The sequence below is a fragment of the Tinamus guttatus genome, unplaced genomic scaffold, assembly GCF_059628265.1.
Source record: "Tinamus guttatus ecotype Peru unplaced genomic scaffold, ASM5962826v1 Tinamus_guttatus_pri_ptg000314l, whole genome shotgun sequence".
NCBI classification, from domain to species: Eukaryota; Metazoa; Chordata; class Aves; order Tinamiformes; family Tinamidae; genus Tinamus; species Tinamus guttatus.
In genome coordinates, this window is record NW_028288848.1 from 7,274,198 (window position 1) to 7,301,445 (window position 27,248).

General features: G+C 54.4%; 2 protein-coding genes across 2 annotated transcripts; one reads left to right on the plus strand and one right to left on the minus strand.

Moving 5' to 3' along the window:
• Positions 1–2,876: 2,876 nt before the first annotated feature.
• Positions 2,877–19,581, plus strand: CNNM1 (cyclin and CBS domain divalent metal cation transport mediator 1). Its single transcript, XM_088528852.1, has 12 exons — positions 2,877–4,383; positions 13,375–13,518; positions 14,059–14,199; positions 14,514–14,683; positions 15,279–15,378; positions 15,784–15,831; positions 17,868–17,930; positions 18,270–18,433; positions 18,676–18,856; positions 18,997–19,110; positions 19,221–19,337; positions 19,475–19,581. Exons 1-12 carry the CDS (start codon positions 2,877–2,879, stop codon positions 19,552–19,554), a joined length of 2,829 nt encoding a protein of 942 aa, XP_088384978.1. The 3' UTR covers positions 19,555–19,581.
• Positions 19,582–23,027: 3,446 nt separating this feature from the next.
• GOT1 (glutamic-oxaloacetic transaminase 1) lies at positions 23,028–26,683 on the minus strand. Its single transcript, XM_088528714.1, has 9 exons — positions 26,545–26,683; positions 26,099–26,280; positions 25,572–25,695; positions 25,244–25,356; positions 24,954–25,058; positions 24,239–24,389; positions 23,936–24,101; positions 23,677–23,819; positions 23,028–23,319 (listed from the first exon to the last, which is right to left on the minus strand). The coding sequence occupies exons 1-9, from the start codon at positions 26,657–26,659 to the stop codon at positions 23,171–23,173; spliced, it is 1,248 nt and encodes a 415-aa protein (XP_088384840.1). The 5' UTR covers positions 26,660–26,683; the 3' UTR covers positions 23,028–23,170.
• Between the last annotated feature and the right edge of the window lie 565 nt (positions 26,684–27,248).

Consider the following 27,248-nt stretch of genomic DNA (forward strand, 5'->3'; position numbering starts at 1 on the left):
CCAAAGACTCAGTCAATTGAGCATGTGTTAAAGCACAGTTTGTTTTGTCTCATTTGGAGCTTTGGAAGATATTTCCATCTTGAATCATTGCACATGCTCCAGCAACACACCTGCAACTTCTGGAGTGCATCCTCTCAGTGAAAGGCTCGCTAGCACGTCGTCACTTGCGCAGGGCAAATCCTACTGAAAGCAAATCAGGCCACAGCTTTCGCACCAGTTTACTTTCACACACATGTAAGCTAACATTTGGCAAGAATGCATCTGGGTCCTAATGTAGACAGAGCTCATAGCAGCAGATGGTGTTTGATGCAGCAGTGCAGCAGGACTAAGACAGCTTCACCCCAAACCGAGCTTTTTTTTTTTTTTTTTTTTTTTTTTTTCCGCATCTCACACCCTCCAGCTACATATTTTTCCCCCCTCCTCCCCACCATGGTCACTAGGGCTTTGCGACCCTCTCATCTCTCAAGCTGTTCAAGGCCATATGCCACACGCAACTTAGTGGTTACAACCTAGTTCTAACACCAAGGTTAGTCTGCTCCTGCCTAATCATCTCACTGCATGAGGCTGGATCCTATCATACTGTACATTAATATAACATTAAGATAGCTAGAGATACTCTGAACCAGCTGCCACAGAGAGTTTGTGCTTCCAGTGAAGAAGGAAACCTCCCTTGCACTGCACACAGTAGCTCTGTCAGCACGCATGAAAGCAGGGCTTGCAGCTAGCAATCTAACGAGGTACATCTGGTGCCCATTTTGGGAGAAAGCCGTGGAAAAGCCAGCAAAAATCAGCCTCCAATGCCACCTCTTCAAGCATGAAAATTTCACCCTGAGGGGAGAAACGTTCAGATGAGAAAACCTAGCGCTGAAGCGAATGTTGCACTGAACCCATTGGAAACAAGATGTGACCAGCAGGATCTAGACCTTCAGTTACCGTCAGATTTTTATTATTTTTTTCCACAGGTTCATTTTGCCAGTGCAACCGCGGAGAGAGATTGCCACCTTGTGGCTCCTGTTCCTGCAGTGCCATGCCTCCCACTTATCTCTCTCTCTTATTTATTTATTTATTTATTTTTTAATTGCAGTAGCCTACATCAACCTGCTGCCTGTGGGTTTCTGGTGACAAGAATGGAATGGACAAGCATAGTACTTCCCAGGTATCTTGTTATCTAAAAAAAGCAAGCCTGCAGTTTGCACTTATAAATTCCTATACTGAGGGACTCATCACTGGAAAATCTTTCAGGAGTCCACAAGTTAATAAAGATTAATAACTACTGACACAGTTAAAAAGCTTTCAAACAACAATCCAAAATACATTGGGGTTGATGCACAAAAGTATATTGCCTTTATAATATTATCAGCATCCAGAAGTCTTAGAAATCAAGGGCTAATGCCAGCCTGCAGTTAAAAAAAAATCTGAAATGGTCTCAGACATCAATTCCCACTTGATCCTAGTTGCAGTCATATATTTTTTCCCCAACACTTGCATATAGAAAGGCACGGCCAGACACAGCTTAGCCCTGTAGTCACTCTGGTACCATTTAGGACCATCTACAAGACCTATTAATGGGATAGTGTATGTGGAAATAGGGGTAAGGCCTGGAAAGGAATCTACCAGTTAGCTCTTCTGTAAACTGTGCCCCAGGCAAAGTACCAGGCAGGATTTCTCCACTGGAGCCAGACCATTAGGAGAAAATCATCAAGATCCAGAGCCAGGGAAGCAGCACAGAGTCCCTTTGAAATCCCAGGAATCAACTTTGGGGAAAAAAATGCCTTTTCCTGAAAAGGGGAAAATCTCTCTTAACACAGCAATGAACAGGCCGCTCTTTGTGGAAGAGCTCCTGTGTGCTTCCTCACTTCCCAACACCATCTTTTACCGTGGGTGCAAGGAGGAGATGGATGGAGAGCTGCCACATGTCAGTGCTGATCACTCCACGGGCCACCTTCCCATACCAACTCTTTACTTCTTCCTGGAAGGGCTGAGGCAGGAGGCTCTGTGTCCAAAGCCAAAGCGACAGGGAGTGCCATGGTCTTGCAGTGGAGCCACAGGACCTATCCACAGCAGAAGAGGTCTCTAGTTCCCTGAGGCCCCGAGGGCATTCCCAGAAAGTGCTTTCCCTGGAACTGTAGCCCTGTAAGGAGCAAAATCTGGAGAACTTCATTTTCCTCCCTGACAATGTGTGACAAGATTCCCACTTTGCCACTAGTGTGCCCATTCCAGGTGTCAGCAATGTAAGATATTTCCCAATTTCCCAGCCTGTGTTTCAAGGCTGTGCTGGAGGCTGGTCCAGGAAAGAGCTGCTAAGCTTAGCATTAGATGACTAGCAGCTGAGTAGCTCATCATTAGATGATTAGCACCACTTAGGTATCCCCTGTAGATGTTCAGTCTCCAGCATAAAAGCAGATAAACTCCCCTCTGCACAACACAAACTCCTTCTTATCTAGAGATAAGAATGAATGGTAGTTAAGAGGCGATGCATTCCCTTCCTAGCAGGACTACAAGGTTACCGTTATACCCACAAATAAAATAAAATAAAATAAAATAAAATAAAATAAAATAAAATAAAATAACCTCCTCGGAGAAAGAGAGATGCATGAGGGGCCCTGCGAGGCAGGACCAGGGCCGCGGCAGTGGGCAACCAGCCACCACCACCCGGGCCCCGGCCGTGCTTGTCCCGTGCCGCTGCCAGGCCCCACGGGGCCCGCTCCACGCGGGGCCCGCGCGTGGGGCCCCCTCCACGCGCCTCCCCCCGCACCGGTGCCGCTCGCACGTGGCCCCGCGGCTGCCCGCCCCCCCGGGCCACGTGTGCGGCGCGGCGCGCGGGGCGGCCGCGGCTCCCGCTGCAGTCGCGGGCGCTGCGGTGGCGGCGGGGCGGAATGGCGGCGGCGGCGGGGCCGGGCCGCGGCGCCCGGGGCCGCGGCGGCGGCTGGGGCCGGTCCCGCGGCGCGGTGCTGCTGCTCTTCTTCTCGCTGTCGCCGCGGCCGCCGGCCGGCGCCGCGTGGCTGCTGGGGCTGCGGCCCGAGGACACGGCGCCCGGCCGGGTGTCCCTGGAGGGCGGCGCGGTGCAGGCGGCCGAGGGCAGCCGCTTCCTGCTGCGCCTCTACTTCCAGCCGCCGCCCGAGGGCAACGGGAGCGGCGGCGCGGCGGGCGCGCCGGAGCCGCGGCTCGTGTTCATCGAGGAGCCGGCGGCGGGCGCGGCGGCGCGGGGCGCGGCGGAGCGGTGCGGCGAGCGCAGCGCCTGGGCCTCGGACGTGGAGGTGGTGGGTCCGCTGCGCGCGGGCGGCTCGGCGGGCTCGGCGCTGGCCGAGGTGCGCGTGCGGGAGCCGCGCAAGGGCGAGGCGGCGGCGGGGCCGGCGGGGCGGCTCTTCTCGCTGTGCGCGTGGGACGGGCGCGCGTGGGCGCATCACGGCGCGGCGGGCGGCTTCCTGCTGCGGGTGCGCCCGGCCGCGCCGCCGCTGGGCGCCTGGCTGCTGCCGCTGCCCGCGGCGGGCTGGCTGCGGGCGCTGGGCGCGCTGCTGCTGCTCGCGCTCTCGGCCCTGCTGGGCGGGCTGCGCCTCTCGCTGCTCTCGCTGGACCCGCTCGAGCTGCGCGTGCTGCGCAACAGCGGCTCGGCCGCGGAGCGCGAGCAGGCGCGGCGGGTGCAGGCGCTGCGCGGAGGCGGCGGCACCTACCTGCTCTGCACGCTGCTGCTGGGCCAGGCGGGCGCCAACGCGGCGCTGGCCGGGTGGCTCTGCGCCTCGCTGCCCGGCGGCCCGGCGGCCGCGGCCCCGCGCGGAGCGCCGTGGCTGCCCGTGCTGCTCTGCGCCGCCGCCGTCTTCCTGGGCGGCGAGGTGCTGCCCTACTCGGTGTGTGCGCGGCACGGGCTGGCCATCGCGTCGCGCACGCTGTGCCTCACGCGGCTGCTCATGCTGGCCGCCTTCCCGCTCTGCTACCCGCTGAGCCGCCTGCTCGACTGGGCGCTGCGGCAGGAGTTCAGCGTCTTCTCCACGCGCGAGCGGCTCCTGGAGACGCTGCGCGCTGCCGGCCCCCACGGCGACCTGGTGCGCGAGGAGCTGGCCATGGTGCAGGGCGCGCTGGAGCTGCGCACCAAGGTGGTGGAGGACGTGCTCACGCCGCTCGCTGACTGCTTCATGCTGCGCGCCGATGCTGTGCTCGACTTTGCCACTGTCTCTGAGATCCTCCGCTCCGGCTACACCCGCATCCCCGTCTATGAGGGCGACCGGCGCGACAACATCGTGGACCTACTCTTCGTCAAGGACCTGGCTTTCGTGGACCCCGATGACTGCACGCCCCTGCAGACCGTCACACGCTTCTACCGCCGCCCGCTCCACTGCGTTTTCAACGACACACGCCTCGACACGCTGCTCGAGGAGTTCAAGAAGGGTGAGGTCGTCAGGGCTCCCCCCGCGCTCCCCCCAGGCAGCCCCACTCTGCTGCCTGCCCCGTGTGGCCTCCTGGCAGGTCCTGGGGAGCCTGGGGTCCAGGCCCTGCCTGCATGTGCTGGTGTGGTCGTGTTGTTGGTGTAGTTGGGACAGCCCATGGGTGGGTGGAGAGTCTTGGCGCCAGAAACTCCTGGGACATGGTGGCACCTTCAGCCCTGGAGGTCGCTGGCTCATCAGAGCAGGCAGTCCGAGGCCACTATGGGACCTGGCGTGCAGGCCCGGGAGCCACTGCTCAGCTGCATGCCACGGCAGGGGTTACAGCAAGAGCCTGCATCTCTGTCCTTGCCTCTCATGTTTTCAGCCCAGAGACAGCTCTGGAAAAGGTTTGTATATAAGTGATTTAAAGGAAGGGGAAAAGCCTAAATCCTTAGATATAGCTGTTCTTTCCTTGCAGTTCGTGCAGTGCTCGTAGCGCAGCAGCTGCCAGCAGCCCTGGAGAGGCCGAGTGCAGTATTTCATGAAGCTTACCTTGAGAATATGCAGCATTTCCCTTTTCCCTACGGCGAACTGTGAGGCATATTCCTGTGTGCCATCCAGTACATCACACCATGGTGGCTGAGGCTGTAAGAAATGGCTGCACAGTGACATCTTACATTATGTAATGATAGAGGAGGATAACACAGAGGCTCCTTTGCTGCCAGTGGCCTCTCTGCAGCAAGCAGAGCTGATCATGTGAGAGAAGCCAAACGAGCCCTTCCCTAGCACAGAGAAAACCTCTCTGTGAATCATTTCTGCTAGTTTATAGGGCTAGGGGGTGAGGAAGTAATGTTTTAGCTGTACCAGACAAATGATGAGTGATTGATGATCAGATACCACAGGGCAGCATTCTCCCCAGAGGTGCACAGCTGTGTCCCCATCACCTCTCAGGACCACAGGCAGAGAAACTTTGCTTGGCATAAAACATAACCTCCCTGCCTCTTAGCGTGCCTGCTGGCTGCCAAATTTGTGCAAATTGACAATTTCTTGTGTTTTTAAGTAACAAGGCTTTTACCAAAAGCATTAAGATGGTTCTCTCAGTTCAACCTTGATGAGTTCTGCAGTAATTTCCCCTCCCTGCACCTCCCCTGTCTCTTCTAACATAGTTGTCTCTCCTCTTCCTAACTCATTGTGCCTTGAATTCCTTCTCAACCGCAATTTCCTGCACCATGCTGCAGAGTTAACAAAGGTGGCTTGATCTCTGCTACCTCTCATTTCTCTAGCAAGTCAGGTATTATCAAAGATATCATGTGATTTTAGCACGTCATCCCTCAGGCAGCCTCCCCTGCATTTTTCTCCCCTTTATTATGATGTATTCAGCTGTTTATCCTTCCACATTTGTTCTCTAACTTGGAGCATTATTGATCAGTAGACCTGTAGAAATAGGTTTGTGGTTGCTTAGCTCATTTGTTTGTTTGCTCTTCTCCCCATCCCCTCTTCCTCGTATAAACACAGATACTCCCTTTTCCTTATTGTATCGTTCCCCCAGCTGACAGGTGCAGTAACAAGACGTGCTACTTGCCCTGCACTTTCTCATACTAGTCCTCCTCTCAGATGAGTATTCTCCTGCCTACTTCAGTTTGGCTCTATTAAACTTCTGGGATTTTGCTTTGGGCTCTTGCTCCCATACATCTGTCCTCTTGTCACCTCCTTGGGTGTTTAGTATCACCTCTATGTAGAACTGCCCCTTAAATGTCATCCTGTTCTTACCTCTTTTCTCCTCTGCCTTTTTTTTAATGTGACTAAAAATATTTGTTGTCTTATTATCTAACTCTCCTCAGTGTTTAGCGATTCCAGCTCTTCACTCCAATTTTCTTATCCCCAGGTATTGCTATTCTCTTCTGATTTGCCTTTCTCCCATTTCTAGGCCCTCTGTTCACTCCCAGCACCCTGTATTTGTAGCTGGCCAATAGATCCCCCAGCCCAGTCCTGGACCCCTCCTAAACTCTCTTTTCCCAGCTCCAAACACAGGTTTTCACACCAGCTTGTGCACTGCAACAGACCTTTCCTCCAAGCTGCCTTTGCAGTCACATCTATTGCTCTTTCAGCCCAGTTTACTTGACTACTAAATATCCAAAATAAAAATTTCCCATTTGTAATTAAGAATCTTTGTCACTGTCTCCTTTTTCCGTGTCCATTTCAATTATGCTGAAATACTTTGGAGAAATCAAGGTTTCTTTCCACACACAGGCAGATTTTCCATGACATCTCTGCTAATATCCACACAGCTTCATTGCTCATTGGTTCAGTGCCTGTCTAATGAAGACATCCATCACTTAGCACATCCAGCCTGCCTGCAGGACTGCAAATGTTCCCACTGATTGCAAGGCCCGGTCTCATTCTAGGAAATTAAAGTCCCCAGTGATGACAGTGATTGCTAACCACCTCCAAGTCTTCCCTGGCACACGTCTGGAGCTACCTTGTTAGCTTTCTTTTCCTTCTCCCAAGCTTTTGATTTAAACAGTTTTTCATATTTTTATTTATTTTGGTTATGGCAGTGTTTATATAAAGTACTTACCAGTTCTATATCTTTCTTTCCTGAGTAGCAAATGTACTTCAAGATTTGTTTCAGTAATGACTATATTCTGCCATATCTACTATGCCTATGTCATTTTTGCATAATATATAAGTAATTTGAGATTTTTTTTGCCCGAACTCCTTGTACTAATACACAAACATCTGTGTTTTTTTTTATGAAAATGTCAACAGTATGTTTAAATACAGTGTTTTCTGTGACTCTTGCTCACACCACCATTAGCGCTGTCTCTCCTCCTACACAGTGATATCATCTTTATGTATTATCTTTGTTTACCTGATGCTTTTCTCTTAGCACATTATCCTAGCTCTGAAGATTATTTTCAGAGATCATCTCTGAAGATTATCTCCCTCCTGCCCCCAACACGCCAGACTTTTATAATGGGTTTTGAAGGGAAGTTTTCCTTCCTTAGTTTCTGGGCTTGAGGTCAGTGCCAGTAAGACACATTGATGCTTTGTCTGAATAGATTTAGTACATACGTAAGCAGAGATACCTCAATCCCAACAGGGCCCTGTGCAGCATTTTGAGGCAAATGGATCTGTGTACCTGCAGGCATTAGGTTCTGTGGCATTTCCCCCAGGGCACGGCTGGTGTCTGTGGCTTCAGACTGCCCCAAACATTTAGACTGCATAAAAAGAGTAGTGTGAGCTTCAGTAGCACCAGGAAAGCTCATGGCTCAGCATGGTTTCCCTCTATCATGGGCAGCTGTCAGCTCTTGGCTGACAAAACACAGCTCACCAGGGCTGAGAAGTGGCCAAGCTGTCCGTGTCTGCCCTTTTGCAAGCCTGTTGTTGCCTTCTCTCTTGGTATTTCTTCCTGGAAACAAGCTGGGAGCTCTGAGGGAGCTGGGAAATGCCGACAAAAGCTGCAAGGAGCAGAAAAGGGGAGGGCAGCCTGCTGGACAAATAGCTTGGGCTTGGATGTACAGCCCAAAAGTGCCAGGCAACTGCTAAAGCTCTATGAAAAGTGACACTGCAGCAGCGTGGGGCAGCTTGGGCTGAAGGCAGGCAGGGCTTGGGCTAGAGGAAGGTTTAGACTTACCCTCCTCAGAGGTCGGTGGAACAAACTCAAGAATAACGAGGAGTGGGCACTCAGGTTGGCAGCCCTTCAGGCAGGCTGGACTGGCTTTCAGTAAAAACTGCGCATAGCTGTGAAGCATTTACATTGAAGTGCTAAGAGGAGGAATTTACCCCAAATCTGTGTTCCATCTTCATGAGCAATAAGAAGCTACACACCAACAGGATGACTTTGCCACCTGCAAGAAGCTGAAAATGTTGAACTGAAGGCAGAAAAAGGTTTGGAGACAGTTCCTGCATGGGTGCTTCTTGGAATGCCTGGCTTTTTTTCCTGGGGTCATTGCAGGAATTGCCTAATACACCAGAGATGTAACTGCACCATATTTAGCAAATTAGAGCAGTGTGAAGAGACAGTCAAAAATCTCAGTAAGATAACGCTTCATCTTAGGAGACTAGAAATAGGAAGAAAAGTTCATGTATTTAGTGTGAAATGCAGTGGGTGACACAGCCCGTTTTCCTTCCTTCGCAACAGAGATCCAAAGCAACACGTGCTGCAGCTTCACTCCTGTACATAATGTGACATGGTGGCTTTCCAAGAGGTGCATCCTGGTCTGCAGGCACCTCTAGGGGTGCACAGTCCTTCCCCATTCTCAGGTCATTTACTTGGTGACTCCTTTCCTGGGGTTCTGGGTTACATAACAACTGTCATGCCTTTCAGTGGGACACCTTTCTCTGCCTCTTTCCTCAGTGGAAATTTGCTCTTGTACTCATCCTTCTGCAGCAGGCAGGTACTGAGGTACTGCTCAGCACATAATTCTTCAGTCAATTGGTATTTATTAAAAGCTCTTGAAAGTAAATTCTCCCAAGGCAAATTCCAGTCTTATTGGAGTAAGAAGCCTGTCGTGTGGAGTCCCTTGGGCCTCAAAGTTTGCCTTTGATTTCCAGAATACTCCACAGCCTCCATCAGACCTAGAAACCAGTGCCTGTACTAATTCAGCTGCTTTTCTTGCTGTCTCTCCCCTGAGCCCACGGTCACTGCAGGCATGACAGCCCCAAGTGCTGTCTTGGTTTCTCCTGGAAGACGGTACTTGCCATGTGGCTACATCCAGTCCCAGCAAACCCCACCACAGGCCGGCTCGGAGAGGTGTCAGACACGACCCAACAGCACCAAGCAAGGAAGACAAGGTCCTGCAGAGTGAGGTGCCCTCACAGCCCCCCTGGTTGCTGTGCGGATGGGCACAGCCTCTGGCCGTGACTCACGGAGTGCAGTGTCATGCTTGGTGCAGTGTTGCAGCGATGCAGGAGCGCAGCCTCCCAGGCATTTCCAGTTTCACACGCTCTCCAGTCAGGTCCTGCAGTTAACTTCAGCTGCAGATCTGCAAGCAGGGACACAGGCACTGGCTCTTGCCCCAGCCCTGGGAAGAGCTGTGATTAAAAGCACATTGAGAAAAGATTTGAGCTGCAACACACTGTTTTGTCGATCAGCCTAGTTTTCCAATTACCTTTTTTTTTTGCTTTCCATTTTGGAGATGGAAATTGTTCATGGCTTGTGCCTGTACCTTTAATGTTTTAATAGTGATTTTAGATTTTATAGTAAAACTCATGAAAAGAAACTTCCTACTCAGGATACTCATCTTGCAGAACAAGAGACCGGGTTAAAGCATCTTTAACATTCCTCTGGCAGAGGACCTATATTGAAAAAAAAAAATGATAAGGAAGCAGTCTGGGCTATTTCTGCCGCCAGCAGCACTTTCTTTCCCACAAGAAAAGACATTTTCTTGTTCAGGCTCTGTCCTTCCATTGTAGAGGATGCTTTGAGGCAGCTCAGTTAGCCCAAGGTCGTTCAGATACCTATGAGAAGCAGGGCTCCTAAAATCGGGCATAAAAGCTTTAGCTAGCTGTGCAGGTACCTGCTCCTCCAAGCTTTCGGGTGTTTATATTAGCTCTATAATTTAACATTTTGAGGCATTAACTTTTTAGTGAAGCTGTTGTTTGAAAAGAGCAGATTTCATGTTGCCTATAAAGAATTTAGTGCAGTCGTAGCCTGTGCTGTGCAGACACTTAATCACCCATAGGTTTCCTGTGCGTGAGCAGTCCTGTGGAGGCCAGCGGAGCTATTCACACAAGTAAAGTTAATTGCCCATTTTTTCTAGTGCTTGCCAAACCAAGGCTTTGATTCTCACTGTTTCACAGTGCATTTTTGCATCTGTGATATCCCTGTAAAACTCACACATGACAGTTTGCTAGTGGTGAAACAACTAGCCCTTATAATTCATTTCATTTGAACCGTCAGGGAACGGTTATAATAACACAGTTTTGGAATCAGTTTTACAGATTTCAAAACTGTTTTATATCAAGTTGGGTTTTTTGTTTAAGTGATTTATATTACTCAGTCATACTCAGTCATACCAAAACAGAACCACAAAAGAGCAGCCAGAGAAGACCGACTTCTCCAAGGTCCCCACTGTTGCTCCTGGACCACTCCTCCCTAGACATTAATTGCACCTCCTAAAGTGACTGAAACAAGTTTCTGCCCCCATACCTGCTCCAGAAAGCTGCCACGTTTCCTCTGTGGGACTGTAGCAGCTCCAGGGATACAGGGGGAGGTATCCAAGCTCCGTGATGCCACCAGCCCTCAAGGGAGCAAGCACCAGCCCCACCAGACAGGAGACCTACCAGCTTCCCCTGGCTCCCACTGCCAAATTTATAAGGTCTGTTACAGAAGTCTTGAGAAGAACAAGCTCCTCAAGATGGGAAGAGGTGAAGGAGCCAGCCACATGTGGGGGCAGAACCCTAAAAATGATTCCATGCCCTCCAGGAGGTGAATCAGGACATACCTGCCCTTTCCCAGGGTGGCCCTCCTGGGAGCAGTAGGAATTCCCACGAGGCTTTGTGAGGGTTGTTAGGGATGTTATGGGTGTCAGCTGCCTGGGAAGGGGTTCCCTCTTTGCAGGCCAGGAGGAGCTGCTAATTGCAATTATTTTCCGTGGCTGGGTACCTACTTCTATTCTAATGTGAACATTATCCTGGAAACTTAAACCTGGGGTTTATAGTATGGCTACAAGTGTTTATTTTCTGTGAAAATAAAGAACTCTTGAGTGCTCTAACAGCCCTCCTGGCTCTGCCCCCAGTGCAATGAAACAGTGGGTCTCCTCCCAGAGTAATGGTGCTGGGTTATTTCTCAGTAATCTGATTTGCTGCTATGTGAACATGGAACTGGAATCACATTTCTCTGTGGCTGCTCTAGAGTAATTTACAGTGTCGATGTAGGTGTTTGGCCAAAAAAAGAATTGCCTCCATTACTCTCTGACTGCCTTTAAGTAGCACCTAAGCTTTTTCTAAGGGTTTGGTGGTTTTGGGTTGCATGTAACTGTCATTAACAGAGAGCTTTTGGCCAAAAGAAATAACTTCTCCCCTCTCCTTGCTCACCCGAGGACTTGTATGAGACCAGATGGCCCCAGTGTTTGGGAGTGGGTTTTGGCACAGGAGACATTTTTGGAAGTTGGACTTTGCTAGGATGAAACGTAGCTGTTGCTGCTGTGTTGCAGCCAGCTCTGCTTCTTTTTTTCTTTTTAGGGCTCAAGTCACAGTGCTTTATTACACACTGAACAGATAGCATGCACAAACCACTATATGACAAGAGTGAGATAGCCCTGGCCCACATAAATTACCGCATTTTCAATGCCCTGAAGATATCCATTTGTTTTTAAAGTGTATCTCCAGCTTCATAGAAAGAACAACAGTGCTACTTACTGCAATGTTATGTTCTCGTTTCTAATTCTGTAGGCGTGGGAGGCCGCGAGCTACTCTCCGAAATCTTGCAATAAAAGCTTGGTATGAGGAGGAGGGAATTTATACTGTGGAAAATGCCCAAGCTTTTCTGTGAGAAATGTATAGTGCTGATTTTTGCCTGAGAAATATCGTTTGCTAGCCTCAGATGCAGGGCAGGGTTATTTGAAGGTCACATGTTCCCCAGGAGGGAACGTTTTGTGGAACTGCCCTAGATGTGCCCATCCCTGCCCCACAGAGGGGACAGCCCAGAAGTCACCGCAGGTGAGAGGAGGCTGCGGAGTTGGCAGGGGCCCGTCCCTATTGCATTTCTATACATAGATAGCTTCAACTTCCCATAGTAGCAGCCAGGTTTGCCATAGGCATCCTAGGAGAAGCAGATCTAGAGGCAGCTGAGCGACAGCGAGCCCAGGGCATTACTTAGAGGTAATATTGCCTGCAGGAGAGAAGGGCAGGGACATGCACAGAGCTACAGCGGTGACCAAGCCGTGCAGGGGAGTGCACCCTGTCCGCATGGACGAGTCACTGCTGTGGTTTGTGCGAGGGAAGTGGCTCCCCTGCCAGGCTGCTGCTCAAGGATCCCAGTGAAGCGTCTGTTGGGAAGAGAGAGCCTCTCTGCAGGGAAGTCGAGGGTCCCAAAGTCCCCAGGGCGGTGACAATTGTGCAGGAGCAGCACCCTGCATGCACAGAGGTATCGCGAGGGGAGACCCCAGGAAACTGGAGAAAAGCACACGGAGGGAAAATTATAGGATGTGGTGTTCATGAGAGACTTTTTTTGTGTATTTTAAGCAAAACTAGAGGCTCAAACTTGTGTGCACCACTGAGCAGAACAGGAGTCACAGAAGCAGTAAGTAAATCAGTGCTATTAGTTGGCAGGTCCAAGAAGACACTTGAGCTGGAAACTCAGGAGTTATTCAAGATCTGGGAATTGGGTTCTAGTCAAGCTATTGAGTAGGAGCATAAATTAGAGCAGATGATAATGGAAGCGAGAAGCGGAGCAACTCTAAACAGCTTACAGAGAGCCAAACAGCCAAAAGCAAACAGTGATGTTTAAAGTATGCCACAAGCAAAAAGCCTGAGAATATGTCAGCACGTCTGCCAACTTATTGGGGACAAGTGAGAAAGCCAAAATTGTGATTGAGAAACACTGTGACTTCTGAGCAGAAGTCACCAACAGATCCCAAGAAGGTTCCGATCCCAGCTGGTTTGTTTAAGGTAATGGAGATGAAGCACTGTTGGGCAGGGTTTGGAGAAGGCACTCAGGTGGAAGCTGATCATTTGGAGTATTCAGCCTCTGCTTCCAGATGGTTCACCAAAGAGGTGAACCATCTGCTCAGGAGCTGAGCAGAAAGCTGCAAAGAAAAATGTGCAATTCTGCATTGAAAACAGCTGCCATTTCAAGGAGCTAGAGGCTTTGCTTGTATTTTAAGACAAGATTTAGGCTCGGTCCAGACAGCAGTCGATAGAAGGATGTGGGGTGATCTATTGCTGGCAAACTGATAGGAAAGATAATTACCAGCAGAATGAGAAAACGCTAGGAGGACAGGGCAAGCTGCTCCCAGGGACACTGCACTGGTGGTGAGGGTCTCACTGCCTCTTTGCTCTCTCCCCACAGGAAAGTCCCACCTGGCCATTGTGCAGCGGGTGAACAACGAAGGGGAAGGAGACCCGTTCTACGAGGTGATGGGCATTGTCACCTTGGAGGATGTCATTGAGGAGATCATCAAATCCGAGATCCTGGATGAGACGGATCTGTACAGTTAGTGTCCGAGAGCAGCTACTGCTGGTGCAGGACCCAGGGTGGGAGCCCAGACAGAGAGGCAGACATGTGGGTAGGAAACAGGCTGGGGTAAATTATGGTCCTTCCCCAGAGCAATCCATGTTCGTGGTGGGACTGATGAGAATGATGGAGAGATGCTGGTCAGGTGTTTGGGAGCCTTGAAGGCTCAAACTAGAGAAGCACCAGCATCAGCAACCAATGTCTAGGGAGAACCTGACCAGGGACGTGTGTGTTGGAAATGGTGTGCTCGCAGCTGGTTCCCAAGGTCCTTTCCAATCCTGGTGCTGCATCCAGCTAAAGCAACCCAGGAGCATGTTCCTGAGAAAGAGGCATGTTTAGCCATCCGGCTCCCTCCTGAAGCAGCTGTCACCATAACTGTGTGATGCACAACAAGTTTTGTACGTCCTGCTGATGTGCATGATGTTCCCCTCTCTGCATGTGCACCACATGGATGTTGCCAGGGCCACCCTGTGGCGATGGCTTTGTGTCACGTAACCTCTGCTGCTCTCTGCCCCATAGCAGACAATCGGAAGAAGGAGCGGGTGCCCCACCGGGGGCGCAAGCCCCAGGACTTCTCCATCTTCAGACTCTCTGACAGTGAGATGAGGGTGAAGATCTCCCCCCAGCTCCTGCTGGCTACACATCGGTTTATGGCAACAGGTACCCCTGCCCTGGGAGAATAAATTCCCCGTGATCTATCCCTGGGCTGGGGCTCTGCTCCCAGCAGCTTTGCAGGTTTGTGCTCTGCTCCTGCCTCTGCTCAGCCAGTATGGGTCCACTTTTGGGCTGCCCTTTGGGCCATGGAGAAGAGGGCTCTGCAGCCTGGGAGGCTGCTCCCGACAAGCTCCCAGCAAGCTCCCCTTCTCCCGCAGCAAGCCGGGGTCCCAGCCCCTGTCCGGCAGAGCTGCGGGTGCCTTGCTGCTGAGCTGGAGCCCCTGGCCACGCTAAGCGAGGGTGTGTTGCCACCTTTCCAGAAGTCGAGCCTTTCAAGTCCCCCTACCTCTCCGAGAAGATCCTGCTGCGGCTCCTGAAACACCCCAATGTCATCCAGGAGCTCAAGTATGACCGAAAGAACAAGAAGGCCTTGGAGCATTACCTCTACCAGCGCAACCGCCCTGTCGACTACTTTGTTCTCATCCTGCAGGTGTGTGGGGGCACGGGCTGACAGGGCTGACCCTGGGGGGCCAGGCACCCGGGGCTGTGTAGTTGGCGGCATGTGGAGGATCTCACCTTGCTGCATTGGTCTTGGTTGGTACTGCAGTGGGGAGATGGCCCCAGGTGGAGGCTGGTGTTGGCCAGCCCCAAGACCATATGTGGCATCGAAACGTGGGCCAGTTGGTTCAGGGGGAGGCTCCCCCAGGTTACAAAGGCAGAGTTGCCTTCTGGGCAGCTCTGTGGTGCTCTGTGATAACTTGCCAGTGTGGTTTGCTAGCACCTTGCCCTCATGCCAAGCCTCAGCCCTCCAGGGCTCCCTCAGTAACCCCAGCCACATTCCTCACCATTGCAGCTCCTGGACTGCTTGCTTCCCAGCTCTGTCCTCCCTACTTTGTCTCCGGCTGGGATGGTGGCCAAGTCATGGGTTTACAAACCAAGCAGAAGCCCCCATCTTCTCCTAAGGGTTCTGGTGGTGGTAACTGCACATCTGCTCAGGGTGCAGATAGGGTTCCTGCAGCCCTGTGTGCTCGGGGGCACAGGACCACGGGGCTGCCAGCCTGACTGGGCTTCCCTCGTCCTTCCAGGGAAAAGTGGAGGTGGAAGTTGGCAAGGAAGAGCTGCGTTTTGAGAATGGGGCATTCACCTACTACGGTGTCCCAGCCATCATGGCTGTCATCTCCTCGGGTGAGGGCAACAGCGCCTCAGCTCCACGAGCCGTGCTGGTGGGCCGGGCATGAGGACAGAGGCCAGGTGTGGAGCTGCACGAGCCCAGCGGGTGCTGGGCTGGGGCCCAGCCTCACCAAGCCTTGCCCCTGCTGCCGCCTTCATGGACGTAGAGCTGGCTGGTGGCAGGGGAAGGGACTGAGCACAGCTGTGGAGCAGGATGGCCTTGCTGCGGTGGTCAGGGCCACGCAGGAGCCCTTTGGGTTGGGTGGTTATGGCTGGGCATCATATGTCGTGGGCCATGAGTACTAACAGGGCATTGCAGAGGGGCTGGCACCCTCCTGCCACATCCTGGGGGCATCTCGCCAGAGTGGGTAATGCAGGACCCTTCCTGAGCAACTCATGAGGCTTCAACTGTCATTTCAGATAATGACGTGCGGAAAGTGAGCAGCCTGGCTGGATCCTCCTTCCTGCGTAGGTAGCTAAGGGTCGGCTGGGGCTCTTACACCCCTCCTCCGCGCAGTGCCTCTCCTCTGCGGCACTGGCTGGGCTCCTCTGGGATCGCAAATGTGGCTCAATTCAGGTGTCAGCCAACATCACATGTCAGCATGCACATGGTGCTGTGGTAAAGTGGTGGGGATAACAGTAGGGCACCCCCAGCACAACCCAGGTAAATCTCCTGCCTGCACAGCTAACGAGTTAATGAAGAGATCCCCTGCTTGCAGTGGTTAACAGAGCTCTGAGCAGGGATAACCAGTTGTTGATTACCCCTACAAATGGTTAATCTCTGGTGACTTGGGAGCATGCATAAATGCTGCCTATGCGTGGCCCTGCGCGTCTCTTACTGCAGTCGCAGGCGCTGCAGTTGGAGCTGCAGTGCAGATGGCAAGTCAGGGATGATCTGCAGGGAGCTGCTCTGAGCACCCAATCCAAACAAGAAGCTGCCAAATTCAACCTGTCGGGAGGTGCAGGGAGGGACATCGCTGTCGAAACGGGGCGGTAGTGTCCTCCGGGCAGGGGACTGTAACTCCTGAGGGTCATGGTCAGTGTGCAGCTGCAGGTTTCATGTGTTTCTTGCTGCTTGCTTTGCTTTCATTAAAAAGCCGGCTCTGGTGCTGACGGGTCACACCTCCATGGTGAGCGTTTTGCTCCCCAAGGCACCTGCGGTGCCCTCAGTTTGGGCAGAGGAAAGCTGGCTTCCCGCGGCTCATCACTGCATGGCCCATGCCCCAGTGCCTTCTCGGGACTGTCTCCTGTCCAGGAGGAGGGTTGTGCCCATAGGCGGCAGGGAACTCCTGCACCCTCATGTGTGCTAGTGGTGCCACCTGCTGAGGCCCAGGGCTTCTTTTCTCCATGTGCTCCCGCATGATGTTGTGTCACAAGATGTTTTCTCCCATCCAGCCGCCTCTGCCTGTCGCAGGACATGTGTGTGTTGCTTGTGTGGTGTCACCCCTGAACAGCAAGGAGGCAGGGTGAGAGGCAGAGGTCCGCGGGGCGCTTACCTTATCGGGCTGGCGCTCCTCCTTTCTTCTTGAAGCAAAGCCCAGCAGCAATGAGTGTGAGTAGCACATCGCAGTGGAGAATTCAGACATTTAACTCTTGAGTACTAACAGCTTATTATTCATTAACCATTGCTATGTAACTTTTCTGTAGCCAGGCACTATTCGGTATCGGAGGCCAGGGTGACGCAGCGGAGCCCTGGCTGTCCTTGCGCGGCAGCCCCCGGGGAGCTCGGTGCAAAGCAGCACAGTGCAGGGGAAGGGCAAGCGTGCACGCTTATCGCTCTGTCCTTTGCTCCTGGCTGGACCAGGCTGTGCTGGGCAGCACTTCACATGGGTGCTTTTGCTTGGACTTTTATTTGCAGAAAGTTTCATTCCAAGGGAGAACACAGCAGAGGAGATATCGGGGAAGGAGCACTGGGGGCAGAAGGAGGGGGCTGCAGGGCAAACTTTTAGAGAGGGAGGGTTATCTCCAAAGCAAGACCCCCACCAGGGCCCTGGCGTCCTCCTGGTTTGGAGGAGAGCACAGCTGAGGGGCGAGCAGGGATCGGAGGAGGTGGAGATGAGGGTGCTGCTTACGCTTCGTGTCCGTCTCTCCGTGCTGCCCTGGTTGGTGTTGCTGAGAGCCCCAAATCCCCATCGCAAGTCCCGGGGGCATTGCAACCTGCTAACCACAGTGACCAGGAAGGGACTAGCCTCGAAACTGTCACTGCTGCTGCAAACCATGGAAATCAACGGTGGAAAGTGTGAAAAATGTCCAGCAAGTTGCATTCCCTGAGGGAAAGGTGCAGGCAGCCCTTGGCACCAGGTTCCAACATATTGCATGTGGCTCCAGCCCTTGCAGTGCCCCAGCCTCGCCCCTGGGGCCGCTCTGCTGGTCACCTGCGTGTGGAGGAGGGTCCTGGAGCCCCAAGGCACAGGGGCTTTGCTTGCTTTAACTTGAGCCCTTTTCCCAGGAAACTTTCCCCATCCTCATACCTTGCCCCTCTCTCCCTGTCCCTCTCTCCGTAGTGCCCGTCTCAGTGTCGCGCACGTTCGCCTTCAGCAGAGGGGACTCCCTGGCCGGCTCCCCAGGTAAAGGCGCACAGTTTGGGGAAGGGGCCAGACCCTGCTGGGCTGCAGCCCCAGTGCATGGGACCCTCTGCCTGTGCACACATCGGAGCCGGGTGCTCCCCAGCATCCCAGAAGGGGATGGGGATGAGGGGGAGCTGGAGGGAGGCCTGGGGAAACCGCTCTGCAGTGGGATGCTGGTGAGCACAGCCCCAGCAGGGCACAGCCGTGGGAGCGCGACTGCTCCCCCTGCTCCTGGGGACCATGCGGCACCAGAAGTAAGAGCGTGCGTTTTCCACTCTCTTTTCCATCTTTCCCCCTGCATCCTGCCTTCCTGCTATGGGCCCCATCGCCTCCCTTCAGTAAATAGGTCCCCATCCCGCTGCAGCGGGCTGAACCGCTCCGAGTCACCAAACCGGGAGCACTGTGACTACGGAGGCAGCACCACGCAGCTCTACAGCAGCAGCAACAACATCTACACCCCCGACTACTCCGTGCACATCCTCTGCGACGTGCAGTTTGTCAAGGTACCTGCGTTGTCCCTCCTCTATCCTTCCTGCCCTGCACCCTGCGTTGCATGGGAGTCCCAGGAGGGCCGCGCGGCACCAGCGCGGTCGGGTGCTTGGAGCCCTTGGTGAGCACTGCAGGACCATGTCCCCGGGCCCTGCAGCTGCATACCAGCACCGTGGGCAGGGCTGGGGAGCTCCTGGCACTGGGTATCTCGTTGGGAGGCTATGGTGCAGTGCCGAGCTCACGTGAGCCTGCCCAGATCACCCGGCAGCAGTACCAGAACGCGGTGGTAGCCAGTCGCATGGACAGCTCGCCCCAGTCCCCGGACGTGGAGGCTTTCAACGACAGGGATTCGACCAAGGCCTCGACAGCTCGCGGAACCCCCCAGACGCCCAAAGAGGACACCACCGCCCTCCTGAACGAGAGGAACAGCATCCTGTGTGAGTCACCCCGTGGCCTCCCAAGGGCATCCCTTCCCTGCCCAGTGCCAAGGCAGACGGAGAGGCCATGCTGCGACCTGCTGGCATGGGGGCACCGACACGCCAGGGCTCTCGCATGTCTGCCCTCTCTGTCCCTCCAGGCAGCCGGGCTGACGGGTTGCGCAGCCCCAGCGACTCTGTGTTCCTGCGCATGGAGGGGATCCCCTACATCCAGGAGGAGCTGGCTGACAACGAGGAGAGCTGCAAGCAGCAGAGTGAGTCCCAGGCTGGGAGATGAGATACAGGGGCCAAAGAGCACAGGCAGTGAGAGCTGCAGTGCCTCGGGCGCTGCCCAGGACTGCTGCAGCCACCTGGGCTTTTGCAGACAGTGAGTGCTGCAGCACTGCCCTGGACGTGGAGTCCCCAGGCAGAGAGGCTGGGACAAGCTCCTCTCCGAGTGGCTCCGAGGAGACCCTGGGCAAGAGGCTGCTGAGGTCACTGAGTGAGTAACGGGCTGGCTCGCAGTACAGGGGACATTCCCAGTCCTCCTGTGGGGAGGTATGTTCGGCCGGCTGCTTCTGGCCCAAGCCTGTGCCCACCTTGCTCCAACACTCACCTCACCCTCACTTGCTGCTGCAGGCGGGCGCAAGCAGCGGCAGTCCCTGGAGGGTGAGCAAGCACCAGAGGAGAGCTCCAATCTCGCCCCGTTAATCACCTGAGCAGCAGCGTGGCTGGAGCACGGTGCTGGAGGCTTGCATGGACTGGAGGTAGGACCCTGCCCGTTGGTGAAGCATCCCTTCCCCAGCAAAGGGAAAGCTGATAGCTTTTAATAGTGTGTTTCTGTCTTGCAAAGCCAAAGGATGGGGCTTGGAGGGCTGCAGAGTCAGCCACACCGAGTCAGCAGGAGCAGCCCTGTGCAGGCACATAGAGCTAGGGGCTGCAGCAGGGTCAAAGGGGTGAAGAATGGAAACCCACCATCTTTTGGGTATGAATGGGAGTAGGAAAACAAGCAAGCTCTTGATCTGTACTTCTGCAGCTATGAACATGTATCTGCACCAATATCCCACTGTTTGTGCAATGGTTGGCCAGGGAGAAGGGGCTCTGGCCAGCGAGTTGGGGACCTACCTGCACCAGGCTGTGCTTGTTTCTTGCAGGTCTGCAGCATGGGGGCCTCCTGCCACGAGTCTCATGTCCAACAGCAGCAGGTCTGCACTCGCTCGCTGCCCGCCTGCCCGCTCGTGCCGCCCTTCCCTGCAGGACTTGTGCAGAGCCCCGTCCCCAGGCAAGAAAGGCTGACCCAGCCCAGGCAGCCTGGACCAGCTAGCTGGAGTCCGAGGGCCCTTGCCCAGCTGCTCCCTGGTAGCACTTGGTCCCAAGGAAGAGGTGGAGAAAGGAAAGGAGAAGTATCTGGCACGGTGTCCCTGCGAGCAGAGCAGGGAGGGGCGGCCCAACCCAGAACTGCCCCTTAGCATCATTTATCATCCCCATCCCAGCAAGCCTGGAGCACCGCAGTGCTGGATGCTGCGCAGATGTGGTCTCTGCCACAAGGCACATGTGCTGTTTGGAGGTGCCACACGCAGCTCAGGGCCCCAGTACATATTTGTGCTGTGCCTAGTGACATACACCTTTGCAGCACCTCATGTACCCTGACCATCACCACAGCCCAGCACTTCCCTACCCTGCAAGCCACAGGGGAGGGAGCCCATTGCCCTGCTGAGTGTCCCCTTCCCTCCCTGGGGAGGGCTGCTCCACACTGCGTTTAACCACCCTCCTCTCTGCTCGTGGATACCTGAACAGGGGAGGCTCACACTCAGCCTTCAAGTTGGTACAGACCCATCAGTAGTTTTTGCAGAGGCTGAATGCAATGGGGATATTAACATTAAAAGTGAGTTCTTGCTGAGTAATGTCCTCTCTGTGTCAATGGCTTCACATGGAAAGACGTGTTAACATCTCCCCCCAGATTAAACTTACCTCTTGTACCTATGGCCATGGGGAAGCCTGCAATAGTCGCTGGTGCTCCAAAGCTGTAGCTGTTTTTCTACATGCCCAGCTCCCAGGAGAGCCAGAAGATGCAATGGCAGTGCAAGGAGATGGCCTCTGGCTCTGCCCATCGTACTCGCCCCACCGTGTTTCGGGCTGCTCTCATCGCAGCTCTCAGGACAGGGAAGGCACCGCAGTGCCACAAAGGCCTTCACACACCTTTGCTGAGGGTGCAAAGGGACCCAGAGCATCAGCCCCCTGTCCACTTCTGTTTTAGGGCTAGCATAGCTGACGAGAGCAGCTGGAAATCCAGGTCTGCGAGTGCTTCCCAATCCCTCACTCTGCTCTGAACCTGGACTCCTGGGCAAGGGGGTAACAGGCTTTCCTGCAGTGTTGCTCAGGGAAGCCCTCAGCACTACAGCGTCTTCTAACTGGAACTGCAGGCAAAGAGCACAGGAATTCCTGTCATCACACTGTTGCAAACAATACTGGGATACACATGCTGGACTACAGCCTGATAGATCTAACGATGGAAATCTTACATCCCACCAATGCTGATCAAACTTCAGCTGTTGTAACTGCATCCCTCTCTGGGCACTGCCCTTCTAAGGAAACACGAGGCAGTTGAAAGGAGGCCAGAGGAAAGTGAGGGCTACAAAGCCTACCTGAGAAAGCTGAAGGAAACAGGGTCATGTAATCTTAGCTGGTGGAGGATGTGAAGGGAAGAGAGGAAGTTTTCAAACACACAAAAAGCTGTTGCAAAGAGGAAGAGAATAATCTGTTCTCTGTTGCCATGGTAAATGGGATAATGGGTAATGAGCTTACACCACAGCAAGGGAGAAATTTAGGTCGCTCATTAAGAACAGGCACGGCAAGGCTACCAAAGCACCGGAAGGATCACAGGGGGGTTGGGCCAGTTCTGCTCTTAGAAAGCTGTAAGGATGGAAGTGCAGCTAGTGTCCAAAATGACACAAGCTGGTCCCTTTAATTCTCCACCTGAGATCACCACTAAAAGTCATTCTTGAACTACCACCCACCTTTCCAACTGTGGACAGATCGCAATAGGGAGAAAAGCCACCTCTGCCTGAGAGGGAAGGCTGCCTCCATCCCACTGTCCTGCATGACACACTAACCTGGAAAGGACAGAGACACCTCATGGTGCATGAGTCAAAGAGGAGTCCAAGCACCTCTACCAACAAGCAAAGCAATACTCGAGGTAGGGCAGTATCCTGAAAGACCCAAGGTACCTGCTTCATTTCAGACACTGCAGATGAACAAGCTCTGCTCTGCAAGCACAGCAAGTGAACAAGGCACTGTTTTCCCCTTCGCAGTCTAAACTGTAGCAGAAGTAAAATAATCAAGGCAGCAGCAACTATCGCGAGTGATGCGAGGAAAGGATCCCCATCCCCTTCCCTCATCTTGGCAGGAGGCTGCTGTATTAAGGTGGCAGTACCAGCTCCCAAATAGACCTGCTAACTCTGACTGCAGAAAACAGGACCAGATGGTCCCTACTCTTTTTCAGTGCCAGAAACTCAAGAGTGCTGGCAGAACCTGGTGAACCTAGAGAGACTAGGAGAGAAACCTGCTGAGAAGGGAGAAAAGGAAAGATTTGCTCCTCAACAGATGAGCAGCAGGCCAGGAGCTCAGAGCCAGAAAGGACATAGCTGGGAGAAAGCGACAAGGAAGAGAGTCACCCTCAGTTCCGTGTGCCACAGCAGTAAGTGGTACAGCTCCATAACACAGGCCTTCCTCAGGCAGGGGCAACACCAACGCGGGGCAGGCATCACAAAAGGCAGGCTAGCGTTCAGAGATGGAGATTTAATTTTCTGTCAGCAACACTAAGAAGCAGTTATGACGATTACAAATGTTCGCTTGCATAAGGCTTAGAACTGCATGGGGAAAGTCAGCACTGGCTTCACCCCACCAAAATACTATGGAGTGACACCAGGCCACAGACCCGGTGGGAGCCCAATCGTTTGGGCTGTTATCCCATAACTGCACTAGCACAGGACTCAGCCCAGACCGAACTCATCAGTTACATGGGGTTGATTCGGTTGTGTTACAGATACAACATCAAGCACCCAGAGACCAGGCTGCTGTCAGTCAAACAAGAGCCAAGAAGGTTCGTGCTGCCCTCACCACCTGGGTGAATTCACCTGGGTGAACTGGCGTGCCATATTGCAAGGGGTCTTTCAGAAAGGCCAAAAGATGATTATCCCCGATGGAGCTGCTACTCCCATCTTTATTAAACCCCAAGAGGTGTGGACAAGGCAAGCCACGAGCAGGGAAAGACATGGACTACACACTACAGCTTTGGTGACTTCATTTAAGGTGACTTCATTTATGTTTGGTTGTTCACATGCTTGACTGGATCCTTGTGACGGCTTCATGGATGGACTTGGCCACATAGTCCAGGTTCTTGGTAGTCAGGCCACACATGTTGATGCGCCCACTGGCCATCAGGTAGATGTGTTTCTCCTTGATCAGGTACTCCACCTGCTTAGCTGGGGAAGCAATTGGACCTCAGGTCAAACTGGAGATCACATAGCTCAGGAAAAACAGTCAAAACTGCTGAAATCTTTCACAGTGAGCAGAAAACTTCCAGCATTAGCCTCTGAAATGCAGTTCAATGCTTTGTCCTTGCCTACCCACAGTGGCAGGGATGAAAAGGACTGGCAGAAACTCAACAAACCATGACCTTAAAAACGTTTTCCAGCTAACTGCAATAGGAATACCAGGACCCCAGGGAGCTCCCCAGAAGAAACCATCCTAGACTTTAGCCCATTTCTCTCCCAGCACAACCTTCCTCACCCAATCCTCCCTTCCTCTCCCAAGGACGCACCAGACAACTTGCTACTTACGGTTAAGCCCTGTGAAGCTAAACATGCCAATCTGATCTGTAATGTGGTTCCAGGTGCCCGGGGTCCCGAGCGACTCCAGGCGCGATCGGAGCTCTGAACGCATCAGCAAGACCCGATCTGCCATAGTCTTCACGTTGTCCTTCCTGCAGCAGGTAGGAAACCATGAGCAAGGGCAGCCTGTCTGCGCTGGAGCTCTCTAGCTAAGCCTGGCACTCACAGACTCCCCTTTGTCTTTGCCACTGGCCCTGGCAATACTCACCACTCGGCAAAGAGCTGTGGGGAAGCGAGGGTAGTTGCCACGATGCGCGCTCCTTGGGACGGAGGGTTGGACCAAGTGGTGCGCACAATCTTCTCCATCTGGGAGAGCACACGCTTCACGCTGTCCGCATCCTTCACCACCACGGTCAGATTGCCCACACGCTCATCTGTGGACAAGCGAGGACACGTGAGCCGTTGGCCCCACACATCACTGCAAAGCAGGACGCTCTCTTTCCCCCCCAGCATGCCAGCCCCGTCTGTCTGGATACGATGCTGCCCGGCCAGCTTGCTGACGGACACTCACTGTAGAGCCCAAAGTTCTTGGAAAACGACTGTGCACAGAAGAGCTCAAAGCCCTCGGAGACAAAGTACCGCACAGCCCAGGCATCCTTGTCCAGGTTGCCAGAGGCAAAACCTTGATACGCCGAGTCGAAGAACGGAAACAGGAACCGGCGCTGCAAGGAGGAACAGTATTAGAGGGAACCCCCTTCCCCAGAACCTTCTCTTTACCCACTCCACCATCCCCATAGGAGGGAAAATAAAAACATTTGGCTTCTAGGTGAGTTGCAGGGCACGTGGCCCAGCAAGACCAGACTGGGACATTTTCCTTTCACTAGGGCGAAGGAATAGAGAGACCAGCATGGTCAAGAAAAGGCCAAATGCATGAGGAACCAATGTGGCAGCTGCCTCCCTCATGCTATAGGAGCACAAAGGGGGGGACAACAGAGATGTGCTATTTTATATCCTAGAATCCAGCAAGTGTCTAGGAGAGTCTTTCTGGCCTTGCTGCACCCCATACTCCACTCACAGTTTGGAGGCAAAAACTTGGAATCCGGATGAGGCCTGGGATGCCTCTATCCTCACAGCACAGGCATCCAGCATGCTGCCAGCTTCTCCCTTCAACACGTGCCTAGTGCAACTCTTCCAGCTCCTATCATGCCATTCCGAGAACCCACTTGGGGGATTCTCCAGCTGGCTCAAGAGCTACTTGTCCCCTCAGCCCCAGCAGCAGCCCTTACCTTCATAACAGCAGCAATTTGCTTCCACTCGTCTGGAGTAGGGTCAGTGCCTGTTGGGTTGTGCGCACAGGCATGGAGGATGAAGATGGAGAATTCTGGGGCTTTCTGGGAAGAGAGAGGTTTTGGTCACACAGACTGATATTTCTTAGCACCCAGAGCAGAGGCTTCCATCTGCTGTGGGCACCAGCAGTCTCTTAAGCACAGATCTGGTTTCAGGCACCTCATGCAGGACACAGCCTCCTGCTCACAGCACAGGACCTGCCAGCCCATCCCAAGCCAGTTTTACTCACCTCCATGTCATCCAGCAGGCCATGGAGATCCAGACCCCTCTTAGCAGCATCCCAGTAACGGTAAGTTCTAATATCTTTAAAGCCAGCATCCACAAACACAGCGTTGTGGTTCTCTGAGGAAAGAATTCACTGTTCAAAAAAGCAGCTCCTGCCTCCAAGCAAGCCACTTTCTCCAGTCTCAACAGCTCCATCTCCTCCATCCAGATAAGAAAGCCCCCCTTCCCATTGCCTAGGCACCTGTACTGCGAAGAACTCAACTGTCCAGGCTTTGGCCACTGACCTACAGGGCTTTCTGCAAGGAGCGGGCGGTACTGATGACAACACTCACCCCAGGATGGAGCAGAGATGTAGATTGGGGTTGCCGTGTTGTTGTTTCCGTTGTACCATCGTCTCAGAAACTCTGCTCCAATACGCAGAGCGCCTGTCCCACCCAAGGACTGAACACTGCCAATCTGGAACAGAGAGCATCTCCTTCAACCTCAGACCCACCCACACACCTTCCAAAATTACAAACAGATTCCAGTAGTTTATTATTTTTTGACACAGAGCAGATCCCCAGTGAGTACCAGAGCTGCTTATCACAGGGAAGGTGCTCTATTCTCGGACTTTGGTTTCCTGCTGGGGCAACCACTAGCAGTGGAGGAAAACAAACTCCAGCCACAGCTCAACTTCTGCCTTTCCGTGAACCTTGTGATTACTTACACAAGCAGCTCCGCACAGCCAGCTTTGTGAATTAAGCCGTGACCAGCGGGACACCCTTGTCAGAGGTAACCCCTCAATCCCGCCCAAACGCCCTTGCTTCACAGCTGCACACCCCACGGAGCAGGCCCCGCCGCCCTGCTGCGCGGCACCTACGCGGTTCTCGCTGATGGCCGGGCTGCTGTCGCCCAGCGCGATGCGGGACGCGTTGGCCCGGAACTCGGGCAGGCCCAGGATGGGCAGGTACTCGTGGTTGAGGCTGTCATCGGCCGCGATCATCCGCTCCACCTTCCTCACGACGGGCAGGACCCAGGGCTGCCCCTCGTCCGTGCGGTAGGCTGCAAGGCAAGGCACAGCCGTCTCTCCGGCGGCTCGGCCTGCGCGGGGCCACCCGGGCTGCCCCCGCCGGCGGCACGCGGGGACGGGGCGGCCCCGCTATGACCTTGGCCCCATCGGGGAGCCCTCGGGGGCACCAGGCGCCGCCTCACGGGCCGCACCGCGGCACCAGGGACCGCTGCGGCCGCCCGGAGGACCCTCCGCCATCGCCACCGGCGGGTCCGAGCCCGCGGCTGCCGCCCGCGCCGGGGCGGCGACGGACTCACCGCCCACGCCCAGGTTGACCTTCCGCGCGTCCCCGTCCTCGCGGAAATCCGCCGTGAGCTTGAAGACGGCGACGGGGGGCGCGATGGGGACGGCGGCGAAAAGGGAGGCGGCCATGGCGCTGGCGGCGGCCGGGAGCGGGGCAGCGCGGGCCGTTACAGGCCGTTCGGCGCGCGGCCCCGGGACGGCCTGGAGGAGACGCTCACCTTCACCGCCGGGGCGGGGCCACGCCGCCCGCAGCCAATCGGCGAGCCGCCCGCAGCACCGCCCGCTCCGTTACCGCCAATCAACGGCCGCCGTGCCGGCGGTGGGGGCGGGCACGGGCGGAGCGCGGGGAGCCAATGGCGGCGGTGCCGGCGGCGGGCGCGGTGCTGCCGCCGGTGACGCACCGCGGGGCCGTGACGTCAGCGCCGCCACCAGTGGCCACTCGGCCCCCAGCGCGCGCCCCGTCGGGGCCCCGGCCGCCCCGGGAGCGGAGACGCCGGGGAGCCCCGTGGCGGCCGCTTCACCCGCCGTCCTGCACCGGGGCGCCCCGTCCAGCCGGGCCCTGCGTCCCGCGGCGCCCGTCACCGCGGCGCGGTGCGGGCGGGGGACGGCAGAGGGCAGCGCCGGCCTGCGGATCGCGCCGCGCTGTGCCTGCCTGCCGCTCGGCGGGGGAAAAGTCGTTAAAGCGATTAAAATAAAATAAAATAAAATAAAATAAAAT